Source organism: Gossypium arboreum, chromosome 9, assembly GCF_025698485.1.
Source record: "Gossypium arboreum isolate Shixiya-1 chromosome 9, ASM2569848v2, whole genome shotgun sequence".
NCBI lineage: Eukaryota > Viridiplantae > Streptophyta > Magnoliopsida > Malvales > Malvaceae > Gossypium > Gossypium arboreum.
In genome coordinates, this window is record NC_069078.1 from 15,673,837 (window position 1) to 15,695,232 (window position 21,396).

Here is a 21,396-nt window from a genome sequence, read left to right on the forward strand (position 1 = left end):
AAAACTGCCCATGGGTCGGGTTGAGGCTTAATTCCAAAAAAAATTTCACGTCCAAGCCCGCTTTTGAATTGAGACACCTTGCCTAGAAAAACCTATTTTATTGTTCCAATAATAATAAAATATTAAAAAAATTTTAACTGATATTTTTATTATTTAAATTGAACTTCAACTCAGCTTGAGATACAATTTTTTTTGTCCAAAATCGGCCCAAGTCGAGCCGAATGAGCTACACGATACTTGGACAGATTTAGGTGATGATAATATATAATATTTATAGATCTTAAATTTTCATACAATATTTTTATTAATATACATTTATTATTGAATACAATTCAAATTTATTTAATTACGATATAATACTATAAATGTATTATGGAAATAGGGATAGTAATCTCAATTTATAATTATTACTTACATTTTATTTAACCCAACAATGCAATACTAATATTATTTTTTTGCCATTAATATATTACTTACGGAATAACCATCCCATTCGTATTTTGTTTCAGTTTAGTGAACCAAACATATTATAATTTTATTTTATTTATTGATGGGCATATGTAGAGTGGGCCTCTTTTATTTTCTTTTCGGTTCTTAAATTTGTTAATTCGATTGGGCCTTTATTCATTCTTTCCCAAACTCTGATTACCTAAAGAGAATTTTAATGTTCAATTAATCAAATAAGTCAAATTTGGATAATTATACACCAATTAAGAGGAGAATTCGCTTTGAAATTAATTTGGGTTTTTTTAAGAACAGTATTTTCCTCATTTTTTGTTGCCGCCGTTGTTAGCACTTGAAGCTCTCCCTTTTCTTTTCACAAATTTTATTTTGCTTTCATCAGAAATATCTGCCCATGGAGAACGGAGAAATCCCAGAAAACGCCAATGAACGTATGTTTTCTCAGTCAATTTTGTGGATTACTTTTTTTTTTTTATATAGTTTATTAAATTTCTTCATTCCTCTTCAGATTGTCCGGGTCCTCAATCGGAGTCAGCTGGTAAATCCGATGCATGCCAAGGTTGCCCTAATCAAGAAGTTTGTGCCACCGCCCCTAAGGGCCCTGACCCGGGTTTGCCCTTTCTTTCCAATATTTTCATTATATTTTCTAAGTTTGGGTTTTATTTTGTTTTTCATTAAGTATTATTACTTTCATGGTGATCTGGTGACCTGTTTTTGGTAGCTAAATTAGAATTTATGGTTTCTTTAGCATATGAAGCCTTATTATTTCTTTCTTTTTGTTCGAAGCATATGAAGCTTTACTAGAGAAAATAGCAGCTGTTGTAGATGTCACCAGTATGGTTCTCTCATAATCGATTGGAGCTAGAATTTGTTAATAGCCATTAGTAGTGATGGAGCTCTTATGTTTTCAATGATAAGTTATTGCTTCAAAAGTTCTAGTATTGTATATGTTAAGGAAGCTTACTCATGAAGTGGGGTTCAATAGCTTAGCACTTTAATTGGAATTTCGGATCTTGTAGGAGATTGGAATTAGTATTAGATGATTTCGGAAATTGACTCTTCGACATTCATATGCTATGGTGGTAGTTCAATAGTTTTTTAGTATTAAGTTGTGTTGCATATACTAGTGCATTGGGTCTTATCTATACGAGGGCTTTGACTTTTGACACGGTTAATCACCCTTTAACTGTTCCATGTTTTGGTTGTCCTTGTAATTTCATTTAATTATTTTTACACTTCTTGATTTAAACTTTGATAATGGTCTGTAAAAATATGCTCTCTTATAATTTCTTTAACTGTCTAAAGCTTAATAAATTTGACCTCATATATTAATGAGGAGAACTGTTTGCAGTGAACATATATGCCATAAATGAGAAGTGATGAATTCTTTTGGGCTAAGTGATGAATTCTTTTGGGCTATGTAACTTGCTCTCTCCATTTTAGTTTCCTTTTTCATCTGTTCTATTTTATATTTGGCACATTGTGGGTTTTATATGGAAGGATTATCAACTATCTTTATATGGCTATATAATTTATGAAACATAAAGTTCTTTGCTTCTTTCCTAGCTTGACCGTGTTATCCAGAGTATGAATCTGTTATTGGACGTACTAATATTTATAATGTTTTGCATTTTGCAGACTTGGTTGCAATTGCAGAGAGAATGGCTACTGTTAAGCATAAGATACTGGTTTTATCGGGGAAGGGAGGGGTTGGCAAAAGCACTTTCTCTGCCCAACTCTCATTTGCACTAGCAGCTAAGGATTTCCAGGTGGGTCTACTGGACATTGATATTTGTGGTCCAAGCATTCCGAAAATGCTTGGCCTAGAAGGTCAAGACATTCACCAGAGTAACCTTGGCTGGTCTCCTGTTTATGTTGAGTCCAACCTTGGGGTAATGTCAATTGGGTTCATGCTCCCCAACCCTGATGAAGCTGTCATTTGGAGAGGACCGCGTAAAAATGGGCTCATCAAACAATTCCTTAAAGATGTATACTGGGGAGAGCTTGATTTTCTGGTTGTTGATGCCCCTCCTGGGACCTCTGATGAGCACATCTCAATCGTTCAGTTCCTACAGGCTACTGGGATAGATGGAGCTATCATCGTCACTACGCCGCAGCAAGTCTCTTTGATTGATGTGCGTAAAGAAGTTAGTTTCTGCAAAAAAGTTGGAGTACCAGTTCTTGGAGTTGTTGAGAACATGAGTGGCTTGTGTCAGCCATTGAAAGATTTCAGGTTTTTGAGGATGACAGAGAATGGTGAACATACTGATCTCACAGAGAAGGTTATTGAGTATATGAAGGAGAAAGCACCTGAAATGCTAGATCTCATTGCTGCCAGTGAAATCTTTGATAGCAGTGGTGGTGGTGCAGCAAAAATGTGTACAGAAATGGGAGTACCATTTCTCGGAAAGGTTCCATTGGATCCACAGCTTTGCAAGGCAGCTGAAGAAGGCAAATCTTGTTTTTCTGAACAGAAGTGCAGTATTAGCGCTCCTGCATTGAAGAGTATTGTTGAGAAGCTGATGGCGAAGTATTGGTGTAAAGAAATGTCTGTGGAACAGTAGCCCAGGGTGAACTAATGTTCAGCTGTACTTGGAGATCTTTGTGTAATAGAAGTTTGTTTGCATGTCATGTAATATTCATATAATTATTCCTTATTTTCTGGAATTTTCTGTGAGTTATAATACTTGAGTTATAGAAGTTCAGTACCCTACAGTCTGGACACCGAAACTTTACAAATTAGTACTGTAATTTTCTTTGGTAATTCTGAACTTTGTTTTTGTAATGTTCGCTTAATGGGATCACTCAGCCCTTAGAACAGATCTCCTGGTGCTCACCAGGATGCATTCATACACAGCTGCACTTTTAAGTTTATAGAGAGTTGGGTCGGTGTCAATACCCTTTGCAGGTGCTTTGTGGATTCTTGTGTAAAATGATTTAATGCTCTTACTTTGATGTGAAAAGCTTCACCATTTGGTTTATAGCAGGTTACCGGTCAACAGCTAAACCAGATCAGGCATTAGATCATGGTGGTGACATTCCGGTCATTACTGTCACTAAGGTTTCTTCTTCCTCTCATTTTTGATTTTATTCTTGGAACTTGATCAAGCGTACTGTAGGTACAACTAACGAAGCAGTTGTCTTTGTCTAGGTGATGAACTAAACAAGTGTTTAGTTAGAGGATGAGGACATCCTTTTAGGAAATCATGCTCTCCGTCTCGATAAGGGTATTTAAGGTACTTAACTTGAGCATTTCATATAATGAAATTGCAAAATTGTTCATCAGAAGCTGTCGTACAAATCCTTGTGTTTGTTGGCAGGGAATGAATTGTGCCTTCAAACTGAAGTTGAGTGCAAAACCATTGGCACTGTGGTTGTACACAAAAGATGATCTCCATGCCTTGACTTGACAGGGTTAAGAGAGAGACAAACACAGATGCATATCATATTAAAGCAAATGAAAGTAACGCATACCTCAAGCATGGTTAATCAATTGATTAGATTTCAAACATGAAAATTTTAATAAAAGAAAAGAAAATGAAAGAAAAAAATTATAATCACAGAAGCGAATGTTGTTGAAGAAATTCAAAATATAACTAATTAGGGAACTCAAAAGAGATTTAAGTATTTGAAAATGAAAACGAAAATAATTAAAGATTTTGATACATTATATCAATACGATCAAATATATAATCAAAATGAAAAATTGCCTACAACATTTATATATATAATATTACCTAAATCTATCCTCTAATATAGACATTTGAATGATTGGTCAAAATAAAAGCTCAATTCATAGAATTAAATCCACCTACAAATTGTGAAAATATTGGATAAAAGGTGTAAAATCAGTAGGCCGAATTGATAGTTTTGTTAAAATGAAATGAAAAAATTAAAGTTTTAAGGTATAAAACCCAATTTTTAATATAAGGGTTTTGCAAAAATCATGACATTCATTATGAAAGATATAATATTCTTTTGTAGGATGCAATCACTTTTAAATATCTTATTAATTTTGTAGTTTATATGTATTTAATAAATGTTGTTACAATCTACTTATATGGCTCTTTAGATAGAGAAATTGTATGAAAATTCTTGAAGGATTTAGTATCCCATAAGGATGCAATGTTTCCTAGGAAGATTGTACAATTAAACTCTTATACAGATTAAAACAAATTAGGTTCCATTTGTTTCATTAAAAATGACTTCCGGAAAATGATCTCTTTGCTTGTATGTGAGGTTACTTTCAAAAGAGTGATATGTAACAATTGGGGTCATTGTTAAGGTTGTTGGATCTGGTGCCCTGGGTGTAATATATTCGTTTGTAAATTTGTAATTTTTTTACTAATAGATTAGTTAATAAAACAAATTTACGAATTACATTAATATACTTTGTATAATTATTGTAGAGCTCAAATTTTACCCGGGCCCAACAAGCAGAGCCTAAAACACCAAATAAATTAATAGTCCAATTAACACCTCACTAAACTAACTACTAAACTAACCACTAACTCCATCATCCCACTTGCCTACAAAAAGAAAGAGGCAATCAGTTAGCAAACAAGTTGTAAAATTTGGCTATAAAAGCCATTCAAAACTATTGTAATAGGGGTTCTTTTTTTTGGAGAAAAAAGGAGAGAGTCTCGAATACAAGAAAAAGAGAGACTTTCGATACAAGAAATACACGAGATTAATAAAAAATCAAACCAAAAGAGGTGCTTTTTTCGTCTATTCTCGTTTTAAGTTCCTTGTTTATTTTATTTTATCTTTCAATTTTATTTTGTTTTTTACATAAGAAGTAAAAATAAGGGGAAGAAGCTTATCCATTTTGAAATTATCGAAAAAGGTATTTTTTTTAGGTTCGGCCGCCGTGTACGGTGGTGCCGATGGCGGCGCGTGGAGGTCCGGTGACCAGAGCAAGACCAGACCGATGGCCAAATTTAGAAGGGAAGAGAAGAGTGTTATTTTTAATATTGTTATTATTATTATTATTATTATTATTATTATTTTATTACTTTTACTATTATTCTATATACTATTACTGATTTATTATTATTATTAATAGTAACGTAATAGTATTTTTATTATTTTATTATTTTTTTACCTTTTATTACTATTATTATTAACTTACTATTATTATTTTTATCAATATAGTATTATTTTCTTTTTTTATATTATTATTGTTATTAGCACGTATATTATTATTAGTGTATCATTGTTATTTTCTATTTTATTATTACTTTTATACTATTGTTTCTATTATTATTATTTTCATTTTTCTATTTTATTATTACTTTTATACTATTATTTCTATTATTATTATTTTCATTACTTCCGTTATTATTATCATTATTTTCTATTATCATTAATATGTCGTTTGTTTATTATTTTATTATTATTATTATTATTATTATTAACACTATTATCATCATTATATTTACTTTTTTTAATATCATTTCCATTATTTTTTAAATTATTATTACTATTATTTTTATTATCCGTCCTATTTTTAAACTATTTCATTCAATATTTTGTTGTACGTGTGTTTATTTGCCCTCCCGAATTAAATTAAATTTTCATTCGAATTTTCTTTGTTATTCCATCTTTTATCTCTATATTATTTTATTAATTATTATTTTTGTCTAGATTTTTCAAGTAAAGGCAATATTCGATACTTGGAAATTCGAGAAATCGTGTCCTAATGTACTAGGTTTCGGTTTTTCGTTTGATCTAAGCAACCGATTATCCTTTTAAAATAAAATACATGAGTTTTAAATAACATAAAGGCAATATTCCGTATTTAGAAATTCGAGTAGTCGTGCCCTAACATACTGGGTTTCGATTTTCCGTTTGATCTAAATATCCGAATATCCTTTTTAAAATTTAAATACATGTGTTTTAAATGAAATAGAAGGCAAGCTCATAATCGAGGGTCGATGTGTTGTGTCCTAACGTACTGGATATAACATTTTATCTTGAGATGAAACGGTCATTGGCATACGTTTTAATTCATCCAAATACTTTAAAAAAACATTAACACTAAGAGGAATCATATTTTAAACTCTTGTCAAATTTTTAATTTTCAACATTAAGACACTGAATAATCAATTAGGTACTAAATTTGGGCGTGACGAGAGTGACAACCCTTCCTTGCACGTAATCGACTCCCAAACCCGTTTTTCCAATTTTCGCAAACCAAAATTATTGTTTTGATAAATCAATCTGTTTATTGAAAAATAACCACGTTTTGAGGTGACCCGATCATACCCCATAAAAAAAAATCGATGGCAACTTCAAAATTTCGTTTTAAACAGTCGATTCCCATTTTTTAAAAACAGATAGTCCTAGAAGATATAATCAGACCTGACTAACTGGATTGATAGACTTAAGAAGAAAAGATCATTAATTCATTTATGGATTTATGCATTCTGCACTGTACTCTTTGATTTTACGTTTTTACCCTTGCTTCTTCTTCTTCTCATCATCATCCAAATAACACGTGAGCTACGACCCCACTTTCCTCGTGAGAATCTCCGTCATTTGCCCTTTTCTATCATTCTGTCACCAATACTTCCTCTCGTATATAAACAACCCTCCTTTTTACTCATTTTTTCCTCTCAATTCTCACTTCCTTTACTTCCGTTCTTTTGCCGTCGTATTTTTTTTCAAAGATTTGTTTTTTTCGCTTCTTTCGATATGGGGAAGATCAAGATCGGAATCAACGGTACTCTTATTATTATTATTATTGATTTTGTTTTTAAATTATGGATCTGATTTTCTTTTTCTGTTTGGTGAAGGATTTGGAAGGATCGGGCGTTTGGTTGCCAGAGTTGCTCTCCAAAGTGAAGATGTTGAGCTCGTTGCTGTTAACGATCCTTTCATCACCACCGATTACATGGTTCGTACACTGTATTTTCCTTCCTATTTCTCACTTATTTACTAGGTTTTGGCATTAGTCTCCGTGCATGTTTGTATTATATTGGTTTTAGTTTTAAGAAAGCTGATCTGATCTTCTCTGCTCTGAGATGAGTGATGATTTGAATTTTTTTCTTTCTTTCTTTCTTTCTTGTGATATGATTCTTGAACTTTTAGTGTTACCTAACAGAGCATGATGAAATAGTTTAAATTTCAACTGGTAAACTGATGTATTTCATGTTCGATCTTTAAGAGATTTATTATAAACTTACTGGTTCTGCTTAGGTTTTTTTTAGTGAGCGAATCTTGTGTCTAATTTGAAAAGAAAGGATGAAAAATGAAGAACCGTTTTAATCAGTTTTTTTAACGATTTAATTATTGATGTGATTTGATAATTGTATTTGTACAGACCTACATGTTTAAGTATGACAGTGTTCACGGTCAATGGAAGCACCATGAGCTTAAGGTGAAGGACTCAAAAACCCTTCTCTTTGGTGAAAAGCCTGTCACTGTTTTCGGCATCAGGTGATATCATGTGTTTCTTTTTCAAAATGGGTTGTTGTAATTGACTTGAGGAACATGGTGAGTTTTCCATTTAGGAGCTATTTTTTTTATTGGCTTTTGATTTATGCCAGAAACCCTGAAGAAATCCCTTGGGGTGAGACTGGAGCTGATTATGTCGTTGAGTCTACTGGTGTTTTCACTGACAAGGACAAAGCTGCTGCCCATTTGAAGGTTTGTGATAATAATTTGATCCTATGCTTATTTTATGGCACCAGCTGAGTTCTCTTTTTTGGAGTTAAGGCCCCCAAAAGTTGTGTGTTTGGAACTTGATTTTCTTCTTCTTATCTTCGTGTATGGTATTCTCATCTGATCTATGCTTTTTCACTTTTTAGGGTGGTGCAAAGAAGGTAATCATCTCTGCTCCCAGTAAGGATGCTCCCATGTTTGTTGTGGGTGTCAATGAGAAGGAATACAAGCCTGACCTTCACATTGTATCCAATGCTAGCTGCACTACCAACTGCCTTGCTCCATTGGCTAAGGTAATAGTGGTTTCCCTTTTATTTGTTTTGGAGCTTCTGACAAATAGTTTTATCTTCATGGTAATAATGGTCTTGTAAACATGGTGGCAGGTCATCCATGACAAATTTGGCATTGTTGAGGGTCTTATGACCACTGTCCATTCGATTACTGGTAAGTATATATGGTGTTTTATTGCTTTCTGTTGCTATCCGTATGTATTGTTTATTGATTAGTCTCTTCACTTCAGCTACTCAAAAGACCGTTGATGGTCCATCAATGAAGGACTGGAGAGGTGGTAGAGCTGCTTCGTTCAATATCATTCCTAGCAGCACTGGAGCTGCCAAGGTATATAATCATCTTTAGATTTTCAAATACTAATAACTGTATTCACCTTTGAATAAATGAATTATGATCAACAATGACTGTCTTTATTATTGTTAAATAGTCGTTGGATTCGAAGTTTGACAGTTTATATTGTAATTGTATAGGCTGTTGGCAAAGTGTTGCCATCATTGAATGGCAAGCTGACTGGAATGGCATTCCGTGTTCCCACAGTTGATGTCTCTGTAGTTGACCTCACGGTTAGGCTTGAGAAGAAGGCTTCTTATGAAGATATCAAGGCCACTATCAAGTAAGGATTAGAATATTTTTATATTGTAATGATATTTTTAATATTTCAGAATATAATATTATCTATATAATGTACCTACATAATATATATTTTTATGTAGGGCGGAATCTGAAACTAATTTAAAAGGAATTCTTGGCTACGTAGATGAAGACTTGGTATCAACTGACTTTGTTGGGGACAGCAGGTGTGAAGCTTCATTCTTAATGCCTGTCATAATGTTGATTTGCATGCTTGAGAGAGTTCTTTGTTGATCAGTCAATTCTAACCCAAGTCCGTAGAAGTCAACAATCAAACTCGATAATGATTTGAACAAGAAATTACCTGAATTTGAAATAACCTGAACAACTAACTTAAATTGATCAAAACTTGAGTTTCAAAAATATGAAATTTCTCCAACTTGGAATGACCTAACCTAAAAACCCTGATTGTCGAACCTGAATGAGTTGAACTCAAAACTGCCCAAACTTGAATAGACCTAAACCTGAAGCAGCTTGAACTCGAAATTGACTTGAATACAAAATGTCTTGAAAATTTTGACACTTAGATTGATCTTCTCTAGATTTACCTGATCTGAACCCAATCCATTCTGTCCTATTGTGATTAAGGTGATACAAATATATAAATGGAACTTACCTTCTGTTGTATTCTGACAGGTCAAGCATCTTTGATGCCAAGGCTGGCATTGCATTAAATGACAATTTTGTTAAGCTTGTCGCGTGGTACGATAACGAATGGGGTTACAGGTAAACTAACATTTCATTATTAGCTTGAGATATATGTACATATATATATGCTTGTTCTCCGCTGCTTTTTTGACGGTGTCATGATTTTCTGTCACAGTTCTCGTGTGATCGACTTGATCCGGCACATGGCTTCTGCCTAAGTGAGTGATTTTGGTGAACCAAACTCATTTCATAATGGACTTTTTAATAATAGCCTCGTTCTTCAGCTTTAGCAAAATATAGAAGAGATGCTATGGGAATAATAATAGAAATTGCTCGGGATTCTGGGAGTTTCTAATTTTACACAGTAATTGTGTTCTGTCTGAAACACTTGTAATATATATAATTACAAGGAACCAAACAAACAAGGCAAGGCTAAGGTAAACTTGGGAACAAGAGCTAAACATTCTATTTAGCATCAAAACTTAAAGAATTTAATTTACTTGTTTAAATCTAAAACCGGCGTACTTAAAATGGTTAAACGGGAATGTTAGACCTGTTTTTTTATTATATACACATCATTACCGACGTACTAATTCAAAGAAAAAGGTTGAAACGTTAAAAGGCATAAATGTCGATTTTAAAACTTAATTGAGTGATTAGGCCGATTTTTGTACGCGTTTTTCTCTCTCTTTGGTTGGATTTTGGTATTAGGGTTTTTTTGGTTTGGGTTAGGGTTTTGGTTAAGGTAGTAGTTGGATTAGAGTTTTTAAGGGTTTAGGGAGGTTGATTTATTCGTGTTTGTATTTTAGGTAGATATTGTGAAAATTCAAAGGTATATTTCAATTGTGGGTGATGTGATAGCGCTAGGAGATTTATATATTTTATCTGTCGTGTCGAGATGAAACTGTTGTCTTAGAAGTCGATATTGATATTGAAGCTTGAGATAATAATTGTAGGGAAAAGTCAAGGGCTTTCCTGTATAACCATATTATTATTTTTCTCCATCTCCAAAATGAGGATCGATACCCTACTTATTGTTCGACACAGTGAAAGTGACCTATTAGTTAGGTAGGAGAGGTCAAGAAGTAATATTGTTTAGTAAATAACTAATCATCATTAAAATCCGAATTTTCCTGTAACCATTAAAGCAATTTAATCTTCTGCTTGTTAATCGGATATAGGCTAAAACTCTCATTATTGACACTAGGAATAGAAAATTCTATTAGATTAATTTAGGGTAATTAATTTAATTAGTTTAATTAGTTTTTCAATTTGGATTCGCACTACTAACTTGTAAATTGATTAAATTAGTAATTATTCTTTGTAATTAATTTAATAATAAAAATTTTCAATTTACAATTTCTTGAGTATGATCTTCGGAATATTTATCGATGTTTCATTGTAACACTTCTATATTACAAGTTGACCTGTTTGTTAGCAAATACAACACTTAATATATATATATATATATATATATATATTATTTGCACGATTTTTACTCAAAACGGTCGCACGTTTAGAGGCGGTCAGTACACTAATCCAATCTTATGACATGTCAACTATACTCAACTTTGCTCGAGACAGTTAATAGGATAACCAATGAATCAATACATATATGTTTATTATCACATCTCATAGTTTCATGCCATGCTCATTTATACTATGCTTGTCTTAATTTAAATTCTCGACATTCTATATCATCATTTACAAACTAAATCATGAGACAATAGAATGCTTACCTCCATAAGCTAGTTTTTAACAAATCATGTATACATGCATATTGAACTCAAATCATAAAAATACAAATCGTATTTTTTTTACTCGTCTACGACTTCATCTTTTCTTTCTCTCGAGATGACCCGACGTTGTCTTAGTTACGTTTGATAATTTAATTATGAAAATAGCTTTAGTTCGTATCCAAATCACATTCAAACCCCAAATCAACATATTTTACATTTTATTCATTTTAGTCCTTATATATAATATACTCATTTTTCTTATATTTAACATCGGTTCAAAATCCGATTTCACATCCTTATATTAAGGACCTTATACTATTTATCTATAACATAATTTCATGATAGCTTTCACTTTATTTAATTTTGTTCCTAATGTCACAAAATCTTCTAACAAGCTTCACTTAAGTTCTAACTTCATCTTTAACATAATCTAAGTTCACTATCTAACAATCTCTTCAATTTCAAACTTAATTTCATCAGTTATGCTTTAATGACAACTTGCTAAACATCAAATGATTGAAGAAATTAACACATGAACTTAACTACATTAAATTTCCATGATTCAAATTCCATAAAAATATTAAAGATTTAGCTTAATTCCCTTAGTGAATTGGTGGCCGAATGTTTGCTTAAGAAAATTAAGGTTTTTCTTTCTTCTTAATAGTTTAGACGATTGAAGGAAGGACAAGATGGCGATGTTAATTTATCTCTTCACTAACTTGCTTATATATTACTATCAACACTTAATTTAGTTAATTTAATCATGTTTAGTTAAAGAAATTTTAAGCTTTTATTATATGTTATAATGATAATTGTAAAGTTTAATCACCGTCGTTATCATCCACTATAGTACAAGAAACCATGGTTTCGTAATTATTTAGGCCCTTTGGATAATTGCTAATTAAGTCCTCAAACATTTTCTAATTTAAAATTTAATAGTGATTGAATTTTTATAATTTAATCTTTGAACTTTAATTAACGATTTTCTCTATTAAATTACTTAACTGATCTTTAATATATTTTCATACTAATACCGTACATCTTCCAATTTTATCATTACAAACTCAATTTACAGAAATAAAATTTCGAAACCGCATTTGTCGTCACCGAAAAAATCGAATTGTTACATAGAGGCTATTGGGTGAATGATTTCATGAAGATTATTGGGTTATGCTCAGCCTTTCATGCGGAGCTAAGGGACATATACGAGGGATTTTGAATGGCTTGGGAGCTGAGTATTAAGCAGCTAACCATTGAATCTGATAATATGAGTATTGTGCGGATGATTTCCAAGTGTGATGGCCATAGCAACCTTACCACTGCGAAAAATTCGTTCGCTATTACAATTCAACTGGACTGTGAGGCTATCGGGAATGTAATATTCCGGCTGATGTATTAGTAAAGGCTGCGATGGACTGCCCAATGGGACTGAAAATCCCTCAATCACCACCGGATGTGGTCTTACAAGCTTTGCATGATGATATTAGTCAGATAGGAAATGCATAGGGACTGTTTTGGTTACGTAGCTATTACTTCTGTTTTAGTTTCCTTCAAATCAAAATATAAAGAAGCAAACGTTTGGATATGACGTGGAAGAGGACATTGGCGGGACAAGAAATGAAGAATGATCTCATTCAAGCTTTGAACCCACCTTCCAACTTACGCCCCCACTGGATGTAGAAGTACTAAAGAACTAAACAGGTACTTTTTGTATTTTTATGGTTATTAGTCTTGCAAATTCCTTCAGTGAGATTTATACCAACAGACCATCAAGTATGCACTAGTGAACAACAATGATTAACTGATACCTTCGAAGAATTTTATTATCAATAAGCAACCTTACATGGTAAGATTAAGGAATACTTTGGGAACAATAAGAAGTGGACATATATTTAGCATCAAAACCATCTTTAAAGTTGTAAAATAACTGATTTCTACTAGTAATCTAATTCTAAAAGGCATATGTTCTCCAACTGGACATCAAAAACACCTTAAAGCTAAGCATGGTCCTTCAAACTTTATTTTCTTTTTCCTAGACATAAGATGGTTTCAAACATCACAAAGTTCCCATCAATGATAATGCAATAAAAATACGTAAATTCACAACCAGTCGAGCCTCATTCCAAGTCATAAGCTCCTGCAACAACCAAAAGGGAAAACAAAAGCAGAACCATTAAAACAGCAGTAAAATATCATAGTCGATCTTCACCATAAGGCCTGAATTACAAATTGTAGAATTACACATACAGCCTTCTATGAAGGTATCATAATTGCATGAGCCATGTAATCAAAACATAATAAAAATAATAAATGATATTAAAACCCGATTACATATTATGAGGAGAGCAGATGACTGTAGGCATTCGTACTTCTAAGCTACATCAAGTTCCCATTGAAATAGGATCCATACAAGGAAAATCACTTGCCATTAGTTGGTTATTAGCAGCACCCCGAATAACATTTGAGTCAAAGTATCACTTTCAAATTAAGTTCTGAATTAGTAGATGTGCCAAAGGGAGTGGCAATGCCATACGCGATAAGGAAGACACTCGTAGATTGGCAGAGGCAAATTGTGCCTTAGCAGCAAGGTATCAAATTTGGTTTATTTTATGTTGCTTCCTTTCTAAATCTATTACTTCCTTCATTCGTTAATTGTAACAGTTCTTTACTTGGAAGGTTTGATATCTCCATTCTGTATGTATTCATCCCTGAAACTGACATTTGGTATCTAATATCAAAATAGGAAAAATGCATTAATAAGAGGATGTTGAAAGGAACCATACTTCATAATTAGTTGAAACAATTCAGATGCAGGCAAACATGACCTAATGAAAGCTAGAGCAAGTTGCCAAACAGCCTCACCACGGATAAGCAAATATAGTCTTCAAAAAATTCATTCTCTGGGTAACGGTTAAATCAAGTACTATGTAATAACAACAGAAAATAAACACCAGTATCCATTTTCAGTCAGCAAATTCATGCAATGTTTGACACAGAGATTATTGAGAGAGCATGATAAGTAGTGATGTAACAATAACTGTAAATGCCATGACACATATATAGGTAATGAAAAAGGAAATTACCATCATGGCCTAGGTGAATTCATAGCGATGGCACATATAGGTAATGAAAAAGGAAATTACCATCATGGCCTAGATGGATTCATAGCGAGAAGTATGTTTTGTCCACCAGGAATATATTGCACGTTGGGTGACTTAGCAAGGGTTCCAGCAATTTCCCTTGATGCCTCAATCCTCCTTAGCTCAATCAGTCCCATACCAGCAGTCAGAGTTGCTTCCGAAATTAACTTCGCAGCCTCACTTTCACCTTCTGCTCGGATAACAGCAGCCCTCCTTTCCTGATCAGCTTTCGCCACAACGTACCTTGACCGCTCTGCCTCCTGTTGTGCCACCTGCTTTTGCTCCACTGCTCTTGAGAATTCGGCACCATACGACAAGTGTGTAATCGCTACATCGGCTAGCTCAATGTTAAAGTCCCTCGCACGCTGTGTCAGTGAATTCCGGACCAATGCAGACACTTGGGGGCGCTCGGTGAGAAGCTGATCAGCATTGAACTGTGCAACCACAGCTTTCAACACCTCATTTCCAATGGAGGGAAGCACTTTCTCATCGTACTCGAGACCAAGGCGTTGATAAATTTCAGGAAGCTTATCCACCTTTTTCGCAAAAATACAACCAATCAAACATTAATCTTTAAATAACAAACTAAACCGTAGCATTCATCAAGCATACATACATGATCAAAACTACAATGTTAGTAGAATAAAAACTCCGGTCATAGCATCAAAAAAGACTTTTCTTTTCTTAAAATGCAAAAAGCAAAAACCAGAACCTTCATTAACCCATTTCATAATTACATACAAAAAAGTCATGCCTAATCAAGATTTAGTTCTTCATACATATATGTAAAATAAAACCCATTTAATTTGAATAAAAAAAAACGAGAGGCTTTCTTGATTACCTTAGGTTTAGAAAGGACTCGAAGAGTGAGGTTAACCATCTGGAGATCCTTGGTTCCGGAAATAGATGAGAAGGTGTGAGGCTTCATACGTATATCATAGATGAAAGGCTTCTGCAGCCATGGGACCAAAAAGTGGGTACCTTCTTCGGCCGTTTTGTCCAACACTCCTCTTAAACGATCAAAGATTACAGCTCTTTCGCCACCGTCCACGGTGTACATGGAGGCATTGAGGAGAGTTGCAGCGGCACCGAGGCCAAAAGCTGCGCGTGCGATGTTGGTTAAGAAAGACACTGCAGCTTGATTGCTTCCCATTTTTCTGGAATTCCTTGTTTGATTTGCTTTCTGCCTGTTGACAGGGAGTTATGATTTTTTTGGGCAAGTGGGGGTTATATTATTAGGGTTTATCTATGTATATATATATATATATATATATAAAGAGGGGCTTAATGCATATTTTAGTCCCTAAAAATACTGTTTTTCTCACTTTGGTCTTTAAAGGTTTTTGTAGTTCAGTCCCTAACGTTATTATAAGTTCATAGGTTTAGTCATTTGGATGTAAAAAAAATTAGATGATATATCTAACCAATCATAAATTTATAAAAGAAGTAGTAATTTATGATTTACTGAATATCTCAACTGAATTTTTTTAAGGATTGAGCTGGCTGTTAATGTTAGGAACTGAAGCAGGCCAAAAAAAAAAAAATTAAAGATAAAAATAGAAAAAGAAAATACTTTAGGGACTAAAATATGCATAAGCTACGATTTAGCCTTTTACTAATATTAATTTTTCAATTTGATTTGTACAATTTTAGTTCTTAAATTACTATATTTGTTATTGCTTGCAAAAAAAAAAAAAAAAAAACATGCTACTTGACACATTCTTATTGGATGCTAATAAATTTTCAGATAAAATTGGATGAAAATAATAATTCTCTGATTAAAGTGAGATAAAAAAATGTATAATTCAAAGGCCTAATTTTAAATAAAGCCGAATTTTAAAGTGGATTAGGTCCATATTTAAGAGCTAAACAATGAGCCCGAATTAGCCCAAACGGATTCCAGTTTCCTTCATCTTCCGCTTATAGCTCTTTTCGTTTCTATTTCAATCAAGAATTACCGTAAATCCCCAAATTTGAATCCAACAAAGGGAGGCGTAAGGATTCAATTTTACGACCTCTCAAGAAAGGTAACTTCTTTTACTTGTAATTCTTTTTTATATTGTGCCATTAAACTCCTAGAAATCAAACAAAGGAAACTCATTTCCATTTTTCATACACTACCCGGTTCATCTCTCTTCATTTTACTTCAAACCCCGTAAGAAGAAGAAACACTTTTTCCTCTTTTCTTCTTTGTTGGGATTGATTGAATTTTCTGCTGAATGGATGTTTCTTTGTTGGGGTTGATTAAATTTCTAGTACAACGGCTCCATGATACTTTTTCTATTTTTTGCTTTCAGACATTAATCCAAGTTGGCTAGTCTCAACACATTTCAATTTAATCAAAGTTCTTTGCCCATAGGACTCAAGAATGGCTGGGAAAGCAGCACAATCTGTGGTGAACGCAGTGGGAGAATACCAATATCCATGGCGTGAAAAGTTGGCTAAGTACAAATTAGAGTTATCAAAGGGAGTATGGGCTATTGGGAATTTGGAGCTTGGAATCCTCTAGGCATCAGCGCCAGGCATCGACCTAGACACTGAAAAAAAATGCTTCTAGCGGGCCAAGATTGGTCGTACGATCCAGAGAAGAAAGAGATGAGAAGCAAGATGAAAGGTCACAAGTGCGACAGAATAGCTGCTGAGAGAAGGGAGAATACTGCTAATTTGATGCAGAAAATGCCTGAGATGTTGCTTGCTTATAAGAAACGCAGGTGGGAGAAGAAAATGAAGGACGAAGAGAAAGCTAAAGATAAATAAATCTGCATTTTTTCCTTATTTGGGTGGTTGAATCTTGTACTAATGAATTCAATGTTGGGTTTTTTGTTTAAATTATTATGTATTGGCTGAATAATATTGATACACATGTTACTAATGAGATAGAGCTATGGGTTCTTAGGGTGCTTCTCAGATAATGAATTAAATGTTGTTTCTTTTGCAGGATTACTGTTTTGTATAGTTCACTAGTTCAAAGGATTTTATCCTTTTGGAAAGGTTTAAATATAAAATTGTTATTCAAATTTGTACTTAGAATTTTTTTTGTGACATTGGCCAATCGAGCGACATCCTCTTATACCTATTTTTCTTTTTCTTTTTCTTTTCCCTTCTCCTCTTCTCCTTTTTATTTTCTTTTTCTAGCCTTACTTCTACACTTTTCATCTTTCTTCTGCCAAAAACTTATAAAATTTTCTCATTTTCTTACCATCCAATCACCAAACAAAATCACATTTCTTAAACTCTTTTCGTTTTCTTCTTCATTTTCCAACCACCATCAACTAATCCCCACCACTTCCCCTCCCCCTTTCAAACTAACCCACAAAGACAAAATCTAATAGAAATATCAGGATAGAAATATTTCAATTCTTTCTTCTATTTCTTTTTACAGTTACACGAAAATTATATATCATATTATCATTCACATTTATGTTCACGTTTGAAACTTTAATTTTTTTACAAATAGAGTCGACTTCAAATTTTAGATTTTAATTTTTAATTAGATTATTTATTAACCAAAATAATAAAAACAAAAGAAAATAAAAAAAAATCCTTAAACCTAAAATCCTTAAAAAAAATTGAACCCATCAGTTGGAAGAAAATTAACATCACAAAAAAAAAAAAAAACCAAAAATATCCCCAAGAACACAGAACCTAGAAAATTTTCAAACCCCAACAAACATATTGGCGGAGGCTCGCAATTGCTAGCTCCACCGCCAGTGATAACATAGGCAAGTGAATGCATGGTGGTTTTGGTTGTAACACCACAGATCTGGCAAATCTAAAGTTTTGGGTGTATAGCAGTAAATAGTCTGTTTGGCGAAGTGTTATTCGCCCAAATGTTTATTTTGGCGTATAGTAATCGCCAGATGAGTCAGTAACAATTTGACTTCATGACATTCTGCTATATTAAAGAGAAGTTCTTCTTAATTGATAAAAGGGTAAGTATGGAATGAGTATTCGCCAAAGGTATAGTACGCCTGGTTTGTATAGAATACAATGTTATTTAGATTCCGAGTAATTTGGTTAGAAATCAACGAGTTAGCCTAGCTTGATAATTCTAATTGGAAGGTGCTTATTTATATTTCCCTTGGAATCTGTATGCCATTAAGAAGACAAGTTTTGAAATGTATGACACTTGTTAAATTCCATTAAGTGGAGTCATATTTATATATGAAAGATGAGTTCTGAAAGGGTTTTTCTTTCTTCTTCCTTTTCCTTAAGTGGTATTTAATGATACCTTCCTTAAGTTTGAATGTATCTTACATCAATGATCTAGAAGCTATGGTTCTTTTATGATCAAAGGTTATTTCGTATCAGGGTAAGTATTTTAGCTCTGCATGTTAAGTTTTGGATGAGTAAATCTGTATGTGGTGATTGAACAGTAAGACTGTAAGTATAAGGTTTTCACATGAGATTGTCAACGATTAATATGATAAGTCTTTCGTATGTACAAGAGTGGTAATAGTGAAATTTTGTTTCTAAATAGCGGTTGCTACTGGTTTGAGATGGATATCTGGATCTGGAGTTTTGAACTGCAGTAAGTGTGAATCAGGTGAGTCTTTACTTTGAATCTTACATGTGAACAATACTAGTAAGTAATTTATATAGTGATGAATTTTGAGTATTTAGTGAACGAGCAAAACATAAGAAAGATGTTGCACGTGCAAAGATAATATGTACAAAGTATTTTAGGAATAGGAAGTTGAATGATAAGTATGCAGGTAAAGTTCGATACGGAAAGGTAAGAATCAGTCAGGTGAGTTTCTACTCTAGCTCTTGCATGTATTGTAACGCCCCCACGCCCGAGACCGTAGCCGGAGTCGAGTATGAGGTGTTACTAAGCTTAATTTAACATTTTTAGAACTTTGGATTATTTGTTTCTACATTCACAGCTTTTAAGCTACTTGCGTCACAGTCACAAGAAAAATCATATCTCGAGTTACGAAACTCGAAATCAAGATCCGTAAATTTTCCCTGAATCTACACTCATATACCTATCTACTAATTTTTTTTATAAAATTTTTGGTTGGGAAAATTAGTACAGTTTATTAGTTAAAGTTACCCCTCTTTCAGGACTTGACTGGTCTGACCTCTATTTACTACGAACCACTTTTCTCTCTGTAAAAAATTCATATGACTATGAGGTTTGTTTCTCCTAAAACTAGACTAAATAAGGATTCTGAGGATATAAAATACACCACCTAATTATATCTTTACAATTTATGGTGAATTTATAAAGTAGGAACAGGGGATTCAGAAACTGCTATGACCCTGTTTCACTAAAATTCAAATATCTTCTAACATATAATTCCTTTACCTGTTTCATTTGTTTCATGTGAAACTAGACATAATAAGATTCAATTTGATATGTATTCCATCACCAAATTAAATTTCTCTGATTTTTAGTAAATTTTCAAACTCGCGTCAGTGTTGCTGCAGTATTCTGTTTATGGCAAATTTCATCCCTCTTATGAGTTTTTATGCACTGAGTATCTTAATAATTTTCCTTAACATCAAACATAATCTAAACTTACCATTTTCATAATTTATCATTATCAAATATTTTATCAACCATTCTGTCACCATATCATAAAATCATTTACACAAAATAAGTATATTGCTATACATGCCATACTTAAATTTACAAGCCATTTACCAAAAATCTTCCCGATAGTGTGGTGAGCCTTGACCTATCCCGACTCCTAAACCGGCTTGTCCAAAACTACAATGAGTAAGAAGGAGGAGTAAGCATAAATGCTTAGTAAGTTCATATGTAAATAATAAATAACATAACAAACAATCAAACTAATCAACATTAGCATATATCATCAACACACTTATCACATTTTTAATCATTTTCATCATCTTATTACCTTATCGTGGTTGTAATCAACACTCAACCCGAGGGTTAAATACATACCTGTCCAAAATATCCATTTCTCATCACTTACCAATACGTCTCTTTTCATCTCGAGTATTCCTCCATGTGAGTAAAACTTTACCGTTGAACACATCGAATATAATTCGGATACATGGATAATTTGCATATAAGTGCCACATATTCAATCAAGCAATCATGTAACCGCCCATAAGCGAACTCGGACTCAACTCAACGAGCTCGGCGTTCGCATCCATAAGTGAACTCGGACTAAACTCAACGAGTTCGGATGCCTAGTTACATCTCACGAACTCGGACTCAACTCAACGAGTTCGGACATTCGCATCCATAAGTGAACTCGGACTCAACTCAACGAGTTCGGATGCTTAACCATCCTAGTGACATGTCACTTGTATCCTAATCTATTCCTAAGGTTCAAACGAGATTTTTCTCGAACACTTATCCTTGCCGTCTTCCGTAGAATGCCGAAATCAATACTCGGTAACAATTATATTTAACAAGTAGCTCACATAATTTACATATTATTTGAAATTAACCACAAAGCATACATTTCATAATGAAATTCAGCATAACACATAATTAGTATCAATAACTTAAAAATAACAATTATGCTACATTATTTACACATGAACTTACCTTGGTACCAAAATACAAAGATTTTGCAATTTAGTCCACAATCTTTTCTTTTCCTCGATTGAGGTTGATTCCACGTCTTTCTTGATCTAAAATAACACATTTAGCTCATTTAATACTCACATTATCAAATTAATCCTTAACTCAAATTTTGGAAAAATTACAATTTTGCCCCTAAACTTTTGTATATTTACATTTTCTCCCCTAGGCTCGGGATTAAACTTTATTCCTTATTCTTATGTTTTACAACATGCTGATCACTTTTCTCTTCTATGGCAACATCAAATTCTCACTC

The 21,396-nt window shown here is 33.2% G+C and overlaps 3 protein-coding genes and 1 pseudogene across 5 annotated transcripts; 3 read left to right on the top strand and 1 right to left on the bottom strand.

The window, feature by feature from the left end:
• The first annotated feature begins 661 nt into the window (after positions 1-661).
• On the top strand, positions 662-3,358 carry LOC108454004 (cytosolic Fe-S cluster assembly factor NBP35). Its single transcript, XM_017752281.2, has 3 exons — positions 662-893; positions 971-1,072; positions 2,101-3,358. Exons 1-3 carry the CDS (start codon positions 857-859, stop codon positions 3,024-3,026), a joined length of 1,065 nt encoding a protein of 354 aa, XP_017607770.1. The 5' UTR covers positions 662-856; the 3' UTR covers positions 3,027-3,358.
• Positions 3,359-6,848: 3,490 nt separating this feature from the next.
• On the top strand, positions 6,849-10,212 carry LOC108456798 (glyceraldehyde-3-phosphate dehydrogenase 2, cytosolic-like). Its single transcript, XM_017755477.2, has 11 exons — positions 6,849-7,186; positions 7,260-7,360; positions 7,787-7,902; positions 8,013-8,112; positions 8,274-8,420; positions 8,511-8,571; positions 8,648-8,745; positions 8,889-9,031; positions 9,132-9,215; positions 9,685-9,774; positions 9,872-10,212. The coding sequence occupies exons 1-11, from the start codon at positions 7,159-7,161 to the stop codon at positions 9,912-9,914; spliced, it is 1,011 nt and encodes a 336-aa protein (XP_017610966.1). The 5' UTR covers positions 6,849-7,158; the 3' UTR covers positions 9,915-10,212.
• Positions 10,213-13,232: 3,020 nt separating this feature from the next.
• Positions 13,233-15,834, bottom strand: LOC108456799 (prohibitin-3, mitochondrial-like). Of its 3 annotated transcripts, XR_008270604.1 has the most exons (4): positions 15,417-15,834; positions 14,579-15,111; positions 13,767-14,149; positions 13,233-13,572 (listed from the first exon to the last, which is right to left on the bottom strand). XR_008270604.1 is itself a non-coding variant. In XM_017755478.2 (3 exons), the coding sequence occupies exons 1-2, from the start codon at positions 15,726-15,728 to the stop codon at positions 14,581-14,583; spliced, it is 843 nt and encodes a 280-aa protein (XP_017610967.1). In that variant the 5' UTR covers positions 15,729-15,834; the 3' UTR covers positions 13,233-13,572; positions 14,579-14,580. The 3 variants fall into 3 exon arrangements, 1 of the variants encoding a protein (XP_017610967.1); XR_001867008.2 differs by lacking the exon at positions 13,767-14,149 and having other exon boundaries at positions 14,519-15,111; XM_017755478.2 differs by lacking the exon at positions 13,767-14,149.
• Positions 15,835-16,430: 596 nt separating this feature from the next.
• LOC108456356 (uncharacterized) lies at positions 16,431-17,605 on the top strand (annotated as a pseudogene).
• Positions 17,606-21,396: the final 3,791 nt, after the last annotated feature.

Coding starts and splice junctions, on each gene's coding strand:
- LOC108454004 (XM_017752281.2), top strand. CDS start 857: ATGGAGAACGGAGAAATCCCAGAAAACGCCAATGAAC. Junction 894..970: donor CCCAGAAAACGCCAATGAAC/GTATGTTTTCTC, acceptor ATTCCTCTTCAG/ATTGTCCGGGTCCTCAATCG. Junction 1,073..2,100: donor CCCTAAGGGCCCTGACCCGG/GTTTGCCCTTTC, acceptor TGCATTTTGCAG/ACTTGGTTGCAATTGCAGAG.
- LOC108456799 (XM_017755478.2), bottom strand. CDS start 15,728: ATGGGAAGCAATCAAGCTGCAGTGTCTTTCTTAACCAACATCGCACGC. Junction 15,112..15,416: donor GAGTCCTTTCTAAACCTAAG/GTAATCAAGAAA, acceptor TTTGCGAAAAAG/GTGGATAAGCTTCCTGAAAT.
- LOC108456798 (XM_017755477.2), top strand. CDS start 7,159: ATGGGGAAGATCAAGATCGGAATCAACG. Junction 8,113..8,273: donor AAGCTGCTGCCCATTTGAAG/GTTTGTGATAAT, acceptor TTCACTTTTTAG/GGTGGTGCAAAGAAGGTAAT. Junction 8,746..8,888: donor GCAGCACTGGAGCTGCCAAG/GTATATAATCAT, acceptor GTAATTGTATAG/GCTGTTGGCAAAGTGTTGCC.